This window comes from Cavia porcellus, unplaced genomic scaffold (genome assembly GCF_034190915.1).
Source record: "Cavia porcellus strain 051 isolate PalLab524CR breed Dunkin Hartley unplaced genomic scaffold, mCavPor4.1 scaffold_7, whole genome shotgun sequence".
Lineage (NCBI taxonomy): Eukaryota > Metazoa > Chordata > Mammalia > Rodentia > Caviidae > Cavia > Cavia porcellus.
In genome coordinates this window covers 16,952,248-16,965,592 of record NW_026947490.1, presented here as the reverse complement: position 1 = coordinate 16,965,592, position 13,345 = coordinate 16,952,248, and the positions used below count along the sequence as shown (strand labels likewise).

At 47.2% G+C, this 13,345-nt stretch overlaps 2 protein-coding genes and 1 non-coding gene across 17 annotated transcripts in view; 1 reads left to right on the top strand and 2 right to left on the bottom strand.

Moving 5' to 3' along the window:
• Positions 1-33: 33 nt before the first annotated feature.
• Psmd8 (proteasome 26S subunit, non-ATPase 8) lies at positions 34-7,032 on the bottom strand. The gene is made up of 7 exons (XM_003467240.4): positions 6,658-7,032; positions 5,555-5,627; positions 5,340-5,442; positions 3,858-4,023; positions 2,874-2,974; positions 1,023-1,134; positions 34-269 (listed from the first exon to the last, which is right to left on the bottom strand). The coding sequence occupies exons 1-7, from the start codon at positions 7,015-7,017 to the stop codon at positions 132-134; spliced, it is 1,053 nt and encodes a 350-aa protein (XP_003467288.1). The 5' UTR covers positions 7,018-7,032; the 3' UTR covers positions 34-131.
• Positions 7,033-10,851: 3,819 nt separating this feature from the next.
• Catsperg (cation channel sperm associated auxiliary subunit gamma) overlaps positions 10,852-13,345 on the bottom strand; it is a 29,026-nt gene continuing 26,532 nt past the window's right edge. For 14 of the 15 annotated variants that reach the window (XM_013149881.2, XM_013149887.2, XM_063252679.1 and 11 more), the window contains 3 exons: positions 11,537-11,629; positions 11,347-11,446; positions 10,852-11,254 (listed from right to left, as the gene is read on the bottom strand). In XM_013149881.2, the coding sequence (XP_013005335.2) occupies positions 11,009-11,254; positions 11,347-11,446; positions 11,537-11,629 (439 nt within the window). In that variant the 3' untranslated portion in view covers positions 10,852-11,008. The remainder of the gene's footprint in view (positions 11,255-11,346; positions 11,447-11,536; positions 11,630-13,345) is intronic. The other variant, XR_010048619.1, reaches the window with a different exon arrangement.
• LOC111756023 (U6 spliceosomal RNA) lies at positions 12,772-12,875 on the top strand. Its single transcript, XR_002790526.1, has one exon. It is a non-coding gene; the product is annotated as a U6 spliceosomal RNA (small nuclear RNA).

Here is a 13,345-nt window from a genome sequence, read left to right as displayed (position 1 = left end):
AAGTCCCACCATACTGACTAGGGACACGTGGGCTTAGAAGAGCAAATGTCAATCCAGCTTTATTGAAGGATACCCTGCACTGTGACCGTTTTAAACAACTATGCCGTGCCCACTCCCAGGATCCAGTGGGCTCAGACAATCATCTCCAGCTGCCGGGCGTACTCGATAACTTGTTTAGCCAGTTCCGTGGAGGGGATGGTGGTATCTTCTGGCTTCTGCTGCTGGCTGGCAAAACTGTAGTAGTTGTTGGGCCCCAGGACCCACCCTCGCTGCAGGCAAGAAGGAAGAGATTAGAGACCAGTGGGGTGATTTTTTTTTTTTTTTTTGTCTTTTTCATTTTTATCGGTACCGGGGATCGAACTCACGACCGCCTGCTTACAAGGCAGGTATTTATGCCACTGAGCTAAATCTCCAGCCGAGTAGGGTGATTCTAAAGGCAGCCTCCCCACCCCATGGAGCCACTCTCTGTATTACACACACTTACTCTCTCACACACACACCACGGCATCCTTTTCTCACCAAGCCCCTCTACCCACACCACTCCGGGCAAGAACTTCACACTCTATGCCTCAGTTTCTCTATGTTGATAAAGATTAATTACAGTCTTCTCTAGATTGGCTGTGAGGATTCAGTGAATCAAAATCAAAATAGCATCATTCAGACTCCACTTCACCTACTTCCATGGTTTATCCATATGTTCACTAGGGTCAGCCCAAGAGCTACCATATCCAGAGGCACTACTCCTGCTCAAATGTGCCAGCAAAATGAAGTCAAATCTTATAGGAATGGCTGCTACCTCTAAGAAATTCTAGTAAGGGCAAAAGCCAACATGCAGGTACCAGGTGCCATGCTAAATTCACCCTATGTGTCAGCTCTGGTACCATTCTATAGAGGGGATTATTTAAGGTCACACAGCTGGATTTAATCCTAGGAGTCTCTCCTCTAGGCTCTAGGCTTGCTAACTCGGCCATTAGATAGTGTATCCCAGGGCTTTACAGCCCCTTGCCCTGTACTCCAGCCACCTTCTTGGCATAGTCCGTCATCTTTTTGGGTGTGTTGAAGAAAAGAATCCGGGTGGCCTCAGTAAAAAGAATTTTCTCATAGGCCTTTTCAATGCACCCAGCAATCTCATCCCTGTAGGAAGATAAAAAGGTTCTCATTACTAAGCACCGACAACCCCATATCCTGTCCTCCCAAGCCTAACAGGTGTCACCTCTGAACCTTCAGCATTGGTGGATGGAAATGTTCCCATCTCTTCACCAGAGACTAAAAGCAGGCAAGTGCCACAGGCATCTGCATCTAGATTTCTCTGACTCCCAGAATTATGGAACCAACCATGGACCCGAATCCCCCTCTTAGCCACAGGACTTAGGCTGTCTGAAACCCAACTTCAGAGTCCCATGAGGGGATCTCTTCACAGAAGAGCCAGCTCAGAAGGATGCTGCATCCTACTTCATAAATCCCATAAGGGAACCTTGTATCCATCAAAAGACACTGTGTGCAACACTCAAGTACCAAACAGCAAGACATGAAGTGATCAGAATGGAGACGGCATAAGGTCAGAACAAAACAGTGGCAGGGAGGAACACATCCATTTCTGAGATGTCATATCTCTCAGGTCTGGTATTTGGGAGAGTTAAGATATTCAGAGCCGGGCGTGGTGGCTCACGCCTGTAATCCCAGCACTCAGGAGGCTGAGGCAGGAAGATCGTTGCCAGTTCAAGACCAGCCTGGGCTACAAAGTGAGCTCAAGGCCAGCCTCAACAGTATAGTGAGACCCTGTCTCAAAAAAGACAAAAAAAAAAAAAAGACATTAAAAAAAAAAAAAACAAAAAACAAAAAACAAAGGCTGAGGTTGCAGCTCTGCAATACAGCACTTGCATAGGATTCATCCCCACCACAAAACAAAACACCCCTAAGCCAGCCAGCCTGGGACACGGAGCAAGTTCCTCTCAAAAAAAAGAGAGAGAGAGAGATATTAAATGCTGCGTCAGGATTGATAGTGCATATCTATAATCTCAGCACTGTGGAAAGCTGAGGCAGGAGGCTCACAAATTCAAGCCCAGTTCAGGCAACTTAGCAGGACTTTCTCTTACAACATATGAGTGGGGGAGGGTGGGAGGTGCTGGATATGCAGCTCGGTGTGAAAACCCTAGGACAGTGGTGATGAACCTGTGGTACACATACCACAGTAAGCTGGTTTGTATCACTGAAAGCTCTAACACATGTTTGCCATCACTGCCCTGGAAGCAATCCCGTCTCACAGGAAAACAACCACAAACGCATCTTAAACCCATGAGACTACTGCTCCTCATCCCTACATCTGTGGGCTTGCCTTTGTCACTCAAAGAATAGAAATGCACTTCTATCTGCTGCTTTGCCCAAGTGAATCAATTCAAGGGACTTGTACATCGCACCCACCTGCTCGCATTACCACCTATGCACACAGCAACCAAAGGAGCTGGTAGGGGACGGTGAACCCATTGTAGAGAAGGGAAAACAGAGCATTTCACTGTTTAGGCGCTCTGAGGCAAGGGCCTGGGATTCATGGCCACATCCCTTGGTTGACAGAAGGGCTGGAGCACTTCTCACAGAAGCAGCACGGCTCCTGCCTGATGAGCTATCTGGGTACCATGCACAGGTTAGTCTGACACTTGTGGCTACACATGGAAATGGCCTAGCACGAGTGGAGATCTGTTGGCCACCACGGTGTAAGCAGCTTTGGCTCACAGGAAAGGGGAACCAGAATACAAGGAAGACATGAAACGTGCTGGCCTACCCAGAACACCAGTGACCAGAACAGGATTTGAACTCAGGGCTGTGCATTGCCGGGGTCCAACTTCTTTTGAATCAAGGGTGAGGCCCCCACACACCTGATAGTGTCCAGCAGGATGTCGATGAAGAAGGTATAACTCTCAGCAGGGATGTTCCCCTTAGCCAGAAACACCTTGTTGTAGCTGCCCTCCATCAGGTACTGCAAAGGCCAAGGATGAAAAAGAAGGTGAAGAGATAGCACAGGGGCTTCCCTAACTCCTGGTATCCTCATAATCCCCATCCTGCCCGGACAGCCTAGCCACATGGCCATTCACTCCCCAGATTGTGCTCCTTCTTTGGCTTACACACTCTCACTCCCCCAGCCTACCCTGGGCCAGTATCTAATTATCTCACTTTCTTTCCAATTACAGAAAGGATACAGCTGGACCAAGTCCAGGCCAACCCTCTACCCTGGTACCCAAACTGTACTGCCTGCCCTGCCTGCTCTCCTCACAGACAGATCCTCCCCACTCCTTAGTCAAGAAGCAGCTTCCTCACCGCGGCTCCCAAGGCTTTCCCCTGGCCTCATGCACCTTGTCCCACAGACATGTCTTTTCAGCTGCCACTCAAACACAGCATAGTTTTCTGCCTCTGGATGCAGCACTAGCCGCTCCCTCTGCCTGGATTTCCACATGGTCTGCTTATCAGCCCTTTCAAGTTTTCCTCTAACCTCACCTCTTCAGTGAGTCCTTCCTTGATCACCCATATAAAAATCCATTCCTGCCCGCCAATCCATACCTCTTGCATTATTTTTCTCCATAGCCCCAACACCTGACAGACAACACAGGTTGTTCTTTAGTTCAGTGTCTACTTCTCTTTGCTGTCATCTCCACCAGGAACAAGGATTTTGTTTGACTCTGCACAGTCTGAGAACCTATCATAATGCCTGGCATACAGCTGGGGCTATTTGTTGGGTGCACAAACAAATGAGCCTGTGGGTTTGGCATGGTAAACCCCAGGCACTACTCCAGAAAATCCTCCCTAATATCTGTCCCAGCACCACTGCCTTAGCCAGGCCCTCCCTCCCCTCTTCCCAGCCTCACTTGTTCGAGGGACACAGGGTGCTTGATGTAGACATTGGTCTGGATATCCTTGGCAGGCAGGCGCTCCAACTCTGTGTGGAACTCAGCCACGCGGTTCTGAGACAGCAGGAAGAGGAGGTTGAGGCCCAAGAGCTGATGCATGTAGGCTGACTCAGGGAGCTGCTCCCTGTGGACCAGGGAGGGGAACCAAGGTAAGGAGGGCTTAAGGATCCACCAAGTGCTCCAATGCAGAAGCCAGGGACCTAAATGTCCCCTTGAAGGTACGCAGGATCTTGAGTTTCAGATGAAGACACTGAGGCCTACCCAAAGGGCCCAAGGAAGTGACTAGCTTCAGTCAAGCGACTGAATTTCAATTTTCCCAAATGTAAAATGAGTCAACGGATCGACAATCTCTATCTCATAGAGGTAGGTTAAATGAGTAAAGATTATGTGAATTAAACAACCCAATCCAGGTAAAATAAACACTGCCTAAGTGCTATGATTATATAGTGGAGGAAATGAGACTTAGAGAGGTAAAGACCACATAATCATTAAATGGTAGGATGTCTCAAAACAACCTCACTGACTTCAAATTCCTATTATTAATCCAAGCAGGTGTCAGGTTTTTTTTTCGTTTGTTGTTTGTTTTTACAAATACAATCTCATTATGTAGTTCAGGCTGGCCTTGAACTTACTGTGTAGCCCAGGCTGGCTTCAGATTTGCAGCAATCCTCCTGCCTCAGCCTCCCAAGTGCTGAGTTTATAGGCATGTACCACCAGGTGCAGCTATCACTCAGTTTTACATTCCTCATACATCCAGTGAGTTCCAACTCTTGGCCTTACCCTGACTTAGGCAGTGCAGAGGATACAGCAGTGACCAAGACAGCTTCAGGCTCTGTCTTTAGGAAGTTCACAATCCAGTGTGAAAGACAGGTAAAGGGACGAGGGAGGCACAGGCAGAAAGGTCAGCCTAGCCCACCATTGGAACCTACAGGAAAAAACTTACGTCTCCAGCCTGAGTGCTATTGAGACCCATGACAGGTGCTGAGCAAATGATTAAGAAGGTTAAACTTTAGTGCTGGGGTTTGGGGCAGTGTTGTAGTTCAGTGGTAGATAGCTTGCCTAGCACATGTGAAACCCTGGTTTGATCCCATGCACCACAAAGGAAAAAAGTTCAGTGTCACAAAGATTCTGGTGGCTGCTATATGACATGAATCAGAGGGAACAAGGCTGGAGATAAAGGGATGGTGGCAACCCTGGGTAGAGGGGATGGAGTGTGGACATGGTAAGGGGAGATGACAGATTGGAGTCCTACAGGAACAGATTACACAATCCCAGTTTCAAGACCTCCAAGCCAACTCCCTGATTCCGTGCTCTCTGAAGACACAGACAATCACAGGCACAGAGACTCATGGGAGAAAGAAGATGACATGTGTGGCTAGAGCACCAGAGATGAAAGAATTGCCACTAGCCCTTCCCATTCAAGTCAGGGCCCATCCTCACTTGTAGTCAAAGTAGTAACATTTGAGTTGGGCCATGTAGCGCTCGAAGGAGGGGATGTCCTTGCGTAGGATGCTCCACTGGGCGCCGATCTCCAATATGTCACCTGTGGGTGACACAGTGGGCTCTCAGGAAGTGACCAGAGTGGCTCCCTTGACCAACAGTGCTGCACAAACTCCAACCCATTGGGTGTCCCACTCAAATGCAGTGACACTCACGGGCCAGTATGAGCTGCTGTTTTGTCAGTTTGGTCCCTGTGGTTGGCAGGAAGTTGAGCTCCAGCAGAACTAGCTGATGAAGAGGGAAGGAAGGAGAGAAGAAAAGAAGATGAGACTTCAAATATAGTTTACCCACCTTCTCTGGCTGTTGGTTTTTCTAACTGAAAAATAGAGCTAATCAGCATCCCTGACTCATAAATCTGTTATGAGTATTCAGAGTCAGTCTTCATAAACTACTTGGAATGAGGCCTGAGCACACAGCATGTGCTCATTTAGGATCACTTGATATTACAAGTACTAATAGCTCCACTGGGAAAACAGAAGATACAGTACCCCACCCAGAAGAATCACAGGGGTGTCAATTCTCCCCACACTATCTGGGAAGGAACAGCTGGACTACCCCCAAAATCTACACCAGGGGAACTGAGGCACTAGTTTTCTCAGGTGAACCTGCCCAAATGTCATTCTTTAGTAGACTCAGCAACTTTGTTCAGCCGACTACAGTATATTTATACACTCTCCCAAACACACTGGGTCTGAAGCAACCTGAATCCCATATTCTGGCTTTTTCCAAATTCTGTGTTGCCCCTACAACTTGGCTAGGTTCTTTGTCCACGGAAACGCATCCCTAAACCCCAGATCTCTCAGCCCCACATTTGGCCTTAAGTACATACTTCCCACGCACACACCCACATCTTGGCCTCCTGTTTTCTAGAGCTGTGTCCTCATTCTTTACTTAGTCTTGTCTGGAAACGGTGATTTAAAAAAAAAAAAAATCCCAGTATCTCCACTTTGCCCCTACAATCAGAAGGGTCCGTGAGCACCAAACTTTTACCTCCTTTCTCGACTCTGCCCTCACTAGTCTCCGTCTCGCTCCGCCTCCGCTACCCTATGGAGCTGCTATCAGCTTATCCCAGCCTCTTTATTTCTTGACTCTCCAGACTCCCGCTACAATTATTCCCAATCTCCGGACCTTTCGGATCCCAGGTCCGCTTTGTTAACGTCGACACCACGGACTATGCGGTGGCACGGAACCCGGCTAGGATCCGACCCCCCGAAGCGACCGCGCAAGCCAGTGGCTCCCTGGGCCCGTCGACTCCTACCTTGAGGCGGCCCAGCTCTTCCCCGCATTTGCTAAGATTGGGGCTTTTACGGTTCCACTCGCCCTTAAGCTGTTCGTACATGCCGGCTGCTGCCTGCAGGACCGCGCCCGAGGTCGCAGCAGTGCTCGAGACCCCGGTCGCCCCGTCCACCGTCGCAGCCGCCATCTTCCGTGATGCGGCAAACCTCCCGCCTGGTTTACGACAGCGACGCCTAAGAACGCTCTTTCGCCGGCGGAAGTGGGTCCGGGAGGTGGAGCCCAAAGCCGGGGGCGGGGCTAAAACTGTCCCCCGTTGTCGGCGGAGGGTGGTGTGCGTACGCTGCCGCAGGGGAGCCCTCGAAGCCCTGCCCTTAACGAACATGTTACTTGGCGCTCCGCCTTTGCTGTCATTCAAGATGGTGACCGGAAATCGGTTTGTCCCACCTGAAAATGAGAGCTGTCTCATAATACCGCCCAACTCCAGTAGTTAATATGGCTGCCCTGGCTTCAGCTTTGTTTTCAGAACGCTAAATTTCTATTTTCGAGGTTTCGTAGATTTCTGTAAACCAAGAGGTGGCGACGTGGAGCCGTTTGGACCACTGTTTTACAGACAAGCTAGTAGAACCTGGGTAAATTTACGAAGGGTTACCCGCGAGAATTTGAACCTAGGTCTCTCCAATCTTGTTCTCAATGTATCAAATCTTTAGACATTTTTCTCCGGTCGCTTACACACACACACAAAACAAACTATTTACAAATATCCAGCCCTATGGCTCAGTGACACAAAGTAGCAGAGGCTTTTCATCTGAATGCCTGCGTTCACCACTGATGCATAGATATTACATTTGCTTTTTCAAATTTTTTGTTTTGATTTGGGTTTTTTGAGACAGTATCTTGCTATATAGTCCGGGCTGATCATACATACCTACATACATACCTACTATGTACATACATACTATGTATCTCAGGCTGGCCTGAAACTCACAGCCATCCTCTTGCCTCAGTCTCAGGTGCTGGGATTACAGGTGTGTACCACCACCCTAGGCTTCATCTTTTCTTTTCTTAAAACCAATTCTGCTCCCACTATTTAGAATTTCGGGGTGGACACCCTCATCTATGTATGCTCCTCACCCTTGATTTATTCTTATTTAGAGACAAAATCTCTAAGTCGTGAAGTTGCCTAGGCTGAGTTTAAACTTGTGATCCTCCTGTCTTAGCAAAAATAAAACTACTGGGCTGGGGATTTAGCTCAGCAGTGCAAGCGCCCAACTGGCAAGCACTGTCACAAGTTCAATCCCCGGTACAAAAATAAATTAAAAAGTAAAACTATTTTAACTTGGCACAGTGGCACACACCCATAATTCCCGCTACTCCAAAGGTGGAAGCAGGAGAGTCACAAGTTTGAAGCTGGCCTGGGTAATTTAGCCAGACTGCCTCACATTTTTAAAGGGGGACTGAGAATGTAGGTCAGTGGTAGAATGCCCATGGGCTCAACTCCTAATACTACAAATATGATTAAATATTTAAAATAATTGCATGGAAGGAAACAATTGTCACTGAATACATCACCCATCTCCTAAAGAAGACCTAATTGACTACAGATGTGATGATTTTTTCTGGTCTGTCACTTTGGTCTATATGCCTGTCTTTATGTCACTACCACATTGTTTTCATACTGTATCTGTAAATTTGACTGCTGTTTTTTTTGTTTGTTTGAGACAGGGTCTTGCCATGCAGTTCAGGCTGGCTTTGAACTCATTATATAGCCCAGGCTGGCCTCAAACTCACGGCAACACTCCTACTTCAGCTATCCAAGTACTGGGATTACAGGTGTAATCAGGTACTTCACACCTGGCTGTTTTAAATCTTGAAATCAGGAAATTCAACTTTGTTCTGCTATTTCAAAATAGTTTGGGCTATTTGGAGTCCCTAATACTCCACATGGATTTTAGGATGGTTCCCCCCCCCCCCAGGGATGGAACTCTTGATCTCTTGCTTGCCTGGCAGGCGCTTATGCTGCTGAGCTAAATCCCCAGCAGGTTTTCTAGTTCCACAAAATTATCATTAGGATTCTCAGAGGATTGCTTTGAATCTGTATGTCAGTCTGGGCTGGTTTATGTTCCTCCCCAACCCCAAATTGTAATCCTTCTAAATATGCCTGCATTTGGATCCAAAATAGGGCCTTGAAAAGAGGTGGCTGAGTTAAAATAAGGCTGTTAGGGTAGGCCCTATGTCTACAATCTGATTGAGGTCTTTATAAGAAAAAATTTGGTCATACACCCGTCTGTGCCATGGACATGATGACAGAATGTTCCTCTTACACCTTCACAAGTGTTCTGGGAAATAATCCAAGCAAAGGGATCAAAACAAAACATTCTATCATCACATTCTCCCATCATTGATAGGATTAATTTTGTGACAGCTGAGTCTGGACTGGTGACTAGAGTGATGCCTGCTTGATCAACCTGGGCCACAGGTCTGGGGTATGCACAGCTCCTGGATGGCTTCCAGACCCCTCACATCCACTGTCATCTTAAATGGCCTCAGGATCTTTTCCAAATCTGCTACTTCTCTCTGGTCCTCATTTTGGGTTTTCTAAATGCCTCCCTCACTCCTAACTGTCCATGCCCTGCAAGACCCAGACTGTTCTCAGTCTCCTAAGCATTCTTCCCACCACCTCTCTCTCCCTTTTCCCAGGTTTCAGTGCAGCCCAGCTCCCTTTTGTCCAAGTGCCCACTTCACTGCCTCCCTGGAAGGGCCCTATAGTTACTCTACCCAAGGCCCTGGGAAGGTGTTGAAGTTTGAGGTCAATAGGTGGACAGGGACTGGACATCACCTGTCCAGTCTCCTCTCCCCCTTCCTGACAGATTTTCTGAGAACTGCCCTCCCCTCACATGAACAAAAAATTAGACTGGGATCAACTGCTCTGAGCTCCAGAAGTGGCATTTGATTGACCAATTTCGGCTTCATCTTTCGGGCAGTGTGACTGGTGATCTTGTGACCTGAATTCATCCAATCAGAGTGACTGAGAACTTTTGGCTTAAATGTTGGACCCCAGTGTCTTCCATCTCTGGATAATATGGCAGCCCCAGATGATGAGGATTATTGCCTGGGGGTCAGAGGACCACACTCAGAGAATAGATCAGGACAAACTCCAGAGAAATGAAGCCAGAATCCTGCAAATACCAAGAACTTCTGAATCAAACTATACCTGAAGCCTATGAAAAAGACTCATAAATTACCATTTCCATATAGACCACTTGAGTAAAATTTTTACTACTTACAGCTAAAATTAAAATGCTAACCTCTCAGAGTTGCCCCTACCCCACACACTTAGTCACTAAATAGATTTTAACGTTGAAATATTTAATGATAGGAGCACCAACCAATCAACAGCACAGGCCATAGCAATGGGTCTGGGTCATGGAGGACCCTGCTGGGCTACTTCAGGGTGGGAGTAGGCTGACAGGGCCCAGATCCAGCTTGACCTGACCACAGCCATCTTGAGTTGTAACTGTGATATTGGCCCTGAAACGTGGGCCTGTTTTCCATCTTGCACGATTGAACCAGGAGAATGGTGTGTGGAGTTTCCCACCTGAACTGTGGCCTTGCTACCAGGAATGTGCTGAAGTTTGGTGTTAGCCTGAGATAAACTAGGTACATTTGGCTAGGAGTAAGTCATTTTGTCCTGACCTCTATACAAGTTCCCTCTGTTTGACACAAGCTGTGGTGATCCACCATTCTTGGTGCCACCCAGGACCATGCTTTGTGTCAGCAAATCCTCAATAAGTTGCACTCTTCAATCCTGGACCTGCCTGCCTCTTTCTTAGGTGTCATGGCACATTTCACCTACAGTGAGTCCTCTTATTTTACCCTGGATATTTGTAGAACATGATAGGCACACAGAGAACCAGCCAACGCAAACATTTACACACACACACACACATTTGTGCATGCACATACACACGTACTAGGGATTGAACCCACATGGAGTTCTTGTAGGAGCTTTGCACTAAACTACATCCTCAGTCCTTTTTAATTTTTCATCTTGACAAAATCTAAGTTACTAAGTTGCCTAGGTTGGAGTTAAACTTGTGATTCTCCTGTCTCAGCCAGAGTGGTAGGATTATAGCTGCGCACCACCAAGCCCCCCAAAATTTTGGAATTTTGAGGACCTGTGCAGCTGTGCTAGCATAAACCAAGAAAACATGAGCCCTTCTGAAGATTCATGGCTGATCCTGACATGGGGCTTTATTTGGGTCTGAATGAGAGGTGAATATTCAAGTACAACAAATAAAGGCCAGGGTAGGAACCATGCTGCATTTCCAAGATGGGATACTAGGAGAAGCCAAGCAGGGGCAAGGGCTTGAGGCTCAGATCAGGACTTCTTCCTCAGCTTCGGCCCTGGCCCCATCGTCCTCCTTTAAACTGAGTTTGGGGGTGACATCGCCACTAATCTGTGATGAACTGCTCAAGGACGTGGAGTAGTAGTAGGACTCAGAGGTGATGACAGTGTTCATCTTCCAGAGGAGCGTGTTCCAGGCCTTCACCATAAGTGGCCACAAGAGGCAGAAGGTGATGTAGAGGAACACCAGGCCAACAAACACACTGGCTGACACCTGAGGCACAGGGTGGGGTGGGGGGTGTAGGCTTAGGTGCACACCCCAGGGCCCCTGCCCACCCAGCAGGGCAGCTCCCAGAAGCCACTCACCATGGCGATGTAGAGGGCCCGCCTGAAACCGAGCGGCAGCCCATGGATGTGCAGCAGGAAGATGAGCTGGTAGTCACAGTAGGTGCTGTGGTCCACACCTCTGGCGGGGGATGGACCCAAGGTTGGAGAACAGCTGGGGCACCCTGGAGGGCACCCATCAACCTCCACTTGGGCCACACGTCTGGCTTACCTATTGCTCACCAACACCTTGAAGTAGAATTCAGGTGAGAAGATGCTTTGGGGGATGGTGTCATAGCACGGGGAATTCTCCAAACACAGCCACCTGGAAGCAAAGTTCAGGTTCTTGTGCTGCCAACTGTGCCCAGTGTGTGCCAGGCTCTGACTTTCCATCCTTCCTGCACACCCAGCTGTAGTTTCAGGCCGCCTCTCACCCACTCTTGCCATTAACCCAGTGCTGCCTGATTATCTGGCATGCAACAGATGGGTTTTTTTTTTTTTTTTTTTCTGAGACAGGGTCTCTCTGTGTAGTTCAGGCTGCCCCTGCACTCCTTATGTAGCCCAGGTTGGTCTCAAACCTGTGGGAAATTCTTCTGCCTCAGCCTCCCAAGTATTGGCATCTTATTTTTGTACATAGTAACCCAGTATGCTGCTGATCATCTTAGTTGGGGTCAAGGTGAGTGAGCTGGCATTAAAAGTGTTTGGGGTTTTGTTTTGTTAAGTGGAGTAGGTTGAAACTATTTTTAAATAAACTGCGGAACTCTTTATTGTTAGCAAAGAGTCATTTTATCAATGAAAGATCAACAACCTTCTGTACTTAACAAGATTTGCAACATTCAGTTTATTTTTATATGTTTAGAATGCTAAAATGTTTTTGAAGTTAAATAAATGGCATATTTTTTAAAAAACATGGGCCTGAACATTGCTAAGTTCTCTTAGTTTGTTCATTAACTGCCTTTATGAAATTCGCTACAGCCTTTGCTTCCTTCCACTGAATCAAAAGCAGTTATGGGGAGTCTATATACTTGATTTCTCCTCCATGATTTATTAATTCTTTGATATGTCTATCCGACTGTCAATAAATGCCTACTAAAACCAGGTGTTATGAGCCGGGCATAGCGGTGCACATCTGTAATCTCAGCACTCAGGAGGCTGAGGCAAGAGGATCGTTTTGAGTTCGCCATTAGCCTGAGATACAAAGTGAGCTCAAGGCCAGCTTGAACTGCATAGTGAGACTTTGTCTCAAAAAGACAAAAAATAAATATGTAAAGAAAACCAGGTGTTGTGGCACATGCCTATAATCCCAGTACTTAGAAGACTGAGGCATCAGGATCACCACAACTTCGAGGCCAGCCTGGGCTACATAAGCAAGTTCAAGGTGAGACTGCACCACATAGTGTCTCAAAAATTTTTAAAAATGCCTACTATGAATACATTAGTTTATTCTTTCATTCAAAAAATATACTTGTGCTTGCTTCGGCAGCACATATACTAAAATCAGAATGATACAGAGATTAGCATGGCCCCTGCACAAGGATAACAGGTAAATTCATGAGGCATTCCATGTTTTTTAAAAAATGTACTGAAGCCAGGCCTGCCAGCCCACTCCTGTAATCCTAATATTCTGTAAAGCTGAGGCAGGAAGATGGCAAGTTTGAACCCAGCCTGGGGAATTTATTAAGCTAATGAGACTGTCTCAAATTTTAAAAATGGCATGGGGGGGGGCTGGGAATACAGCTCAGTGGTACAGTGCTTGCATAGCACATGTAGTGCCCTGGATTTGATCCTCAGTACAAAAAAAAAAAATCCTATGTTCAATACTCAGTACCATAAATAAACTAAAAATTACATTTTAAAGTAAAAACAGAAGCCAGGCGCACTGGCGCATGCCTGTAATTCCAACACTCAGGAGTCTGAGGCAGGAGGATCATTGTGAGTTTGAGACCAGCCTGGATTACAAAGTGAGCCCAAGGCCAGCCTGAACACATAATGAGACCCTGTCTCATAAAACCAAAAAGAAAAGGTAAAAAGAGCCAGGCAT

Bases quoted from the DNA above. Each gene is read 5' to 3' on its own strand.
- Psmd8 (XM_003467240.4), bottom strand. From the start codon at position 7,017: ATGTTCGTTAAGGGCAGGGCTTCGAGGGCTCCCCTGCGGCAGCGTACG. The intron at 5,628-6,657 runs GTAGGAGTCGAC...CCTCTTCATCAG, and splicing joins AAGAGCTGGGCCGCCTCAAG to CTAGTTCTGCTGGAGCTCAA. The intron at 270-1,022 runs GTGGCTGGAGTA...TCTTGCCTGCAG, and splicing joins TGACGGACTATGCCAAGAAG to CGAGGGTGGGTCCTGGGGCC.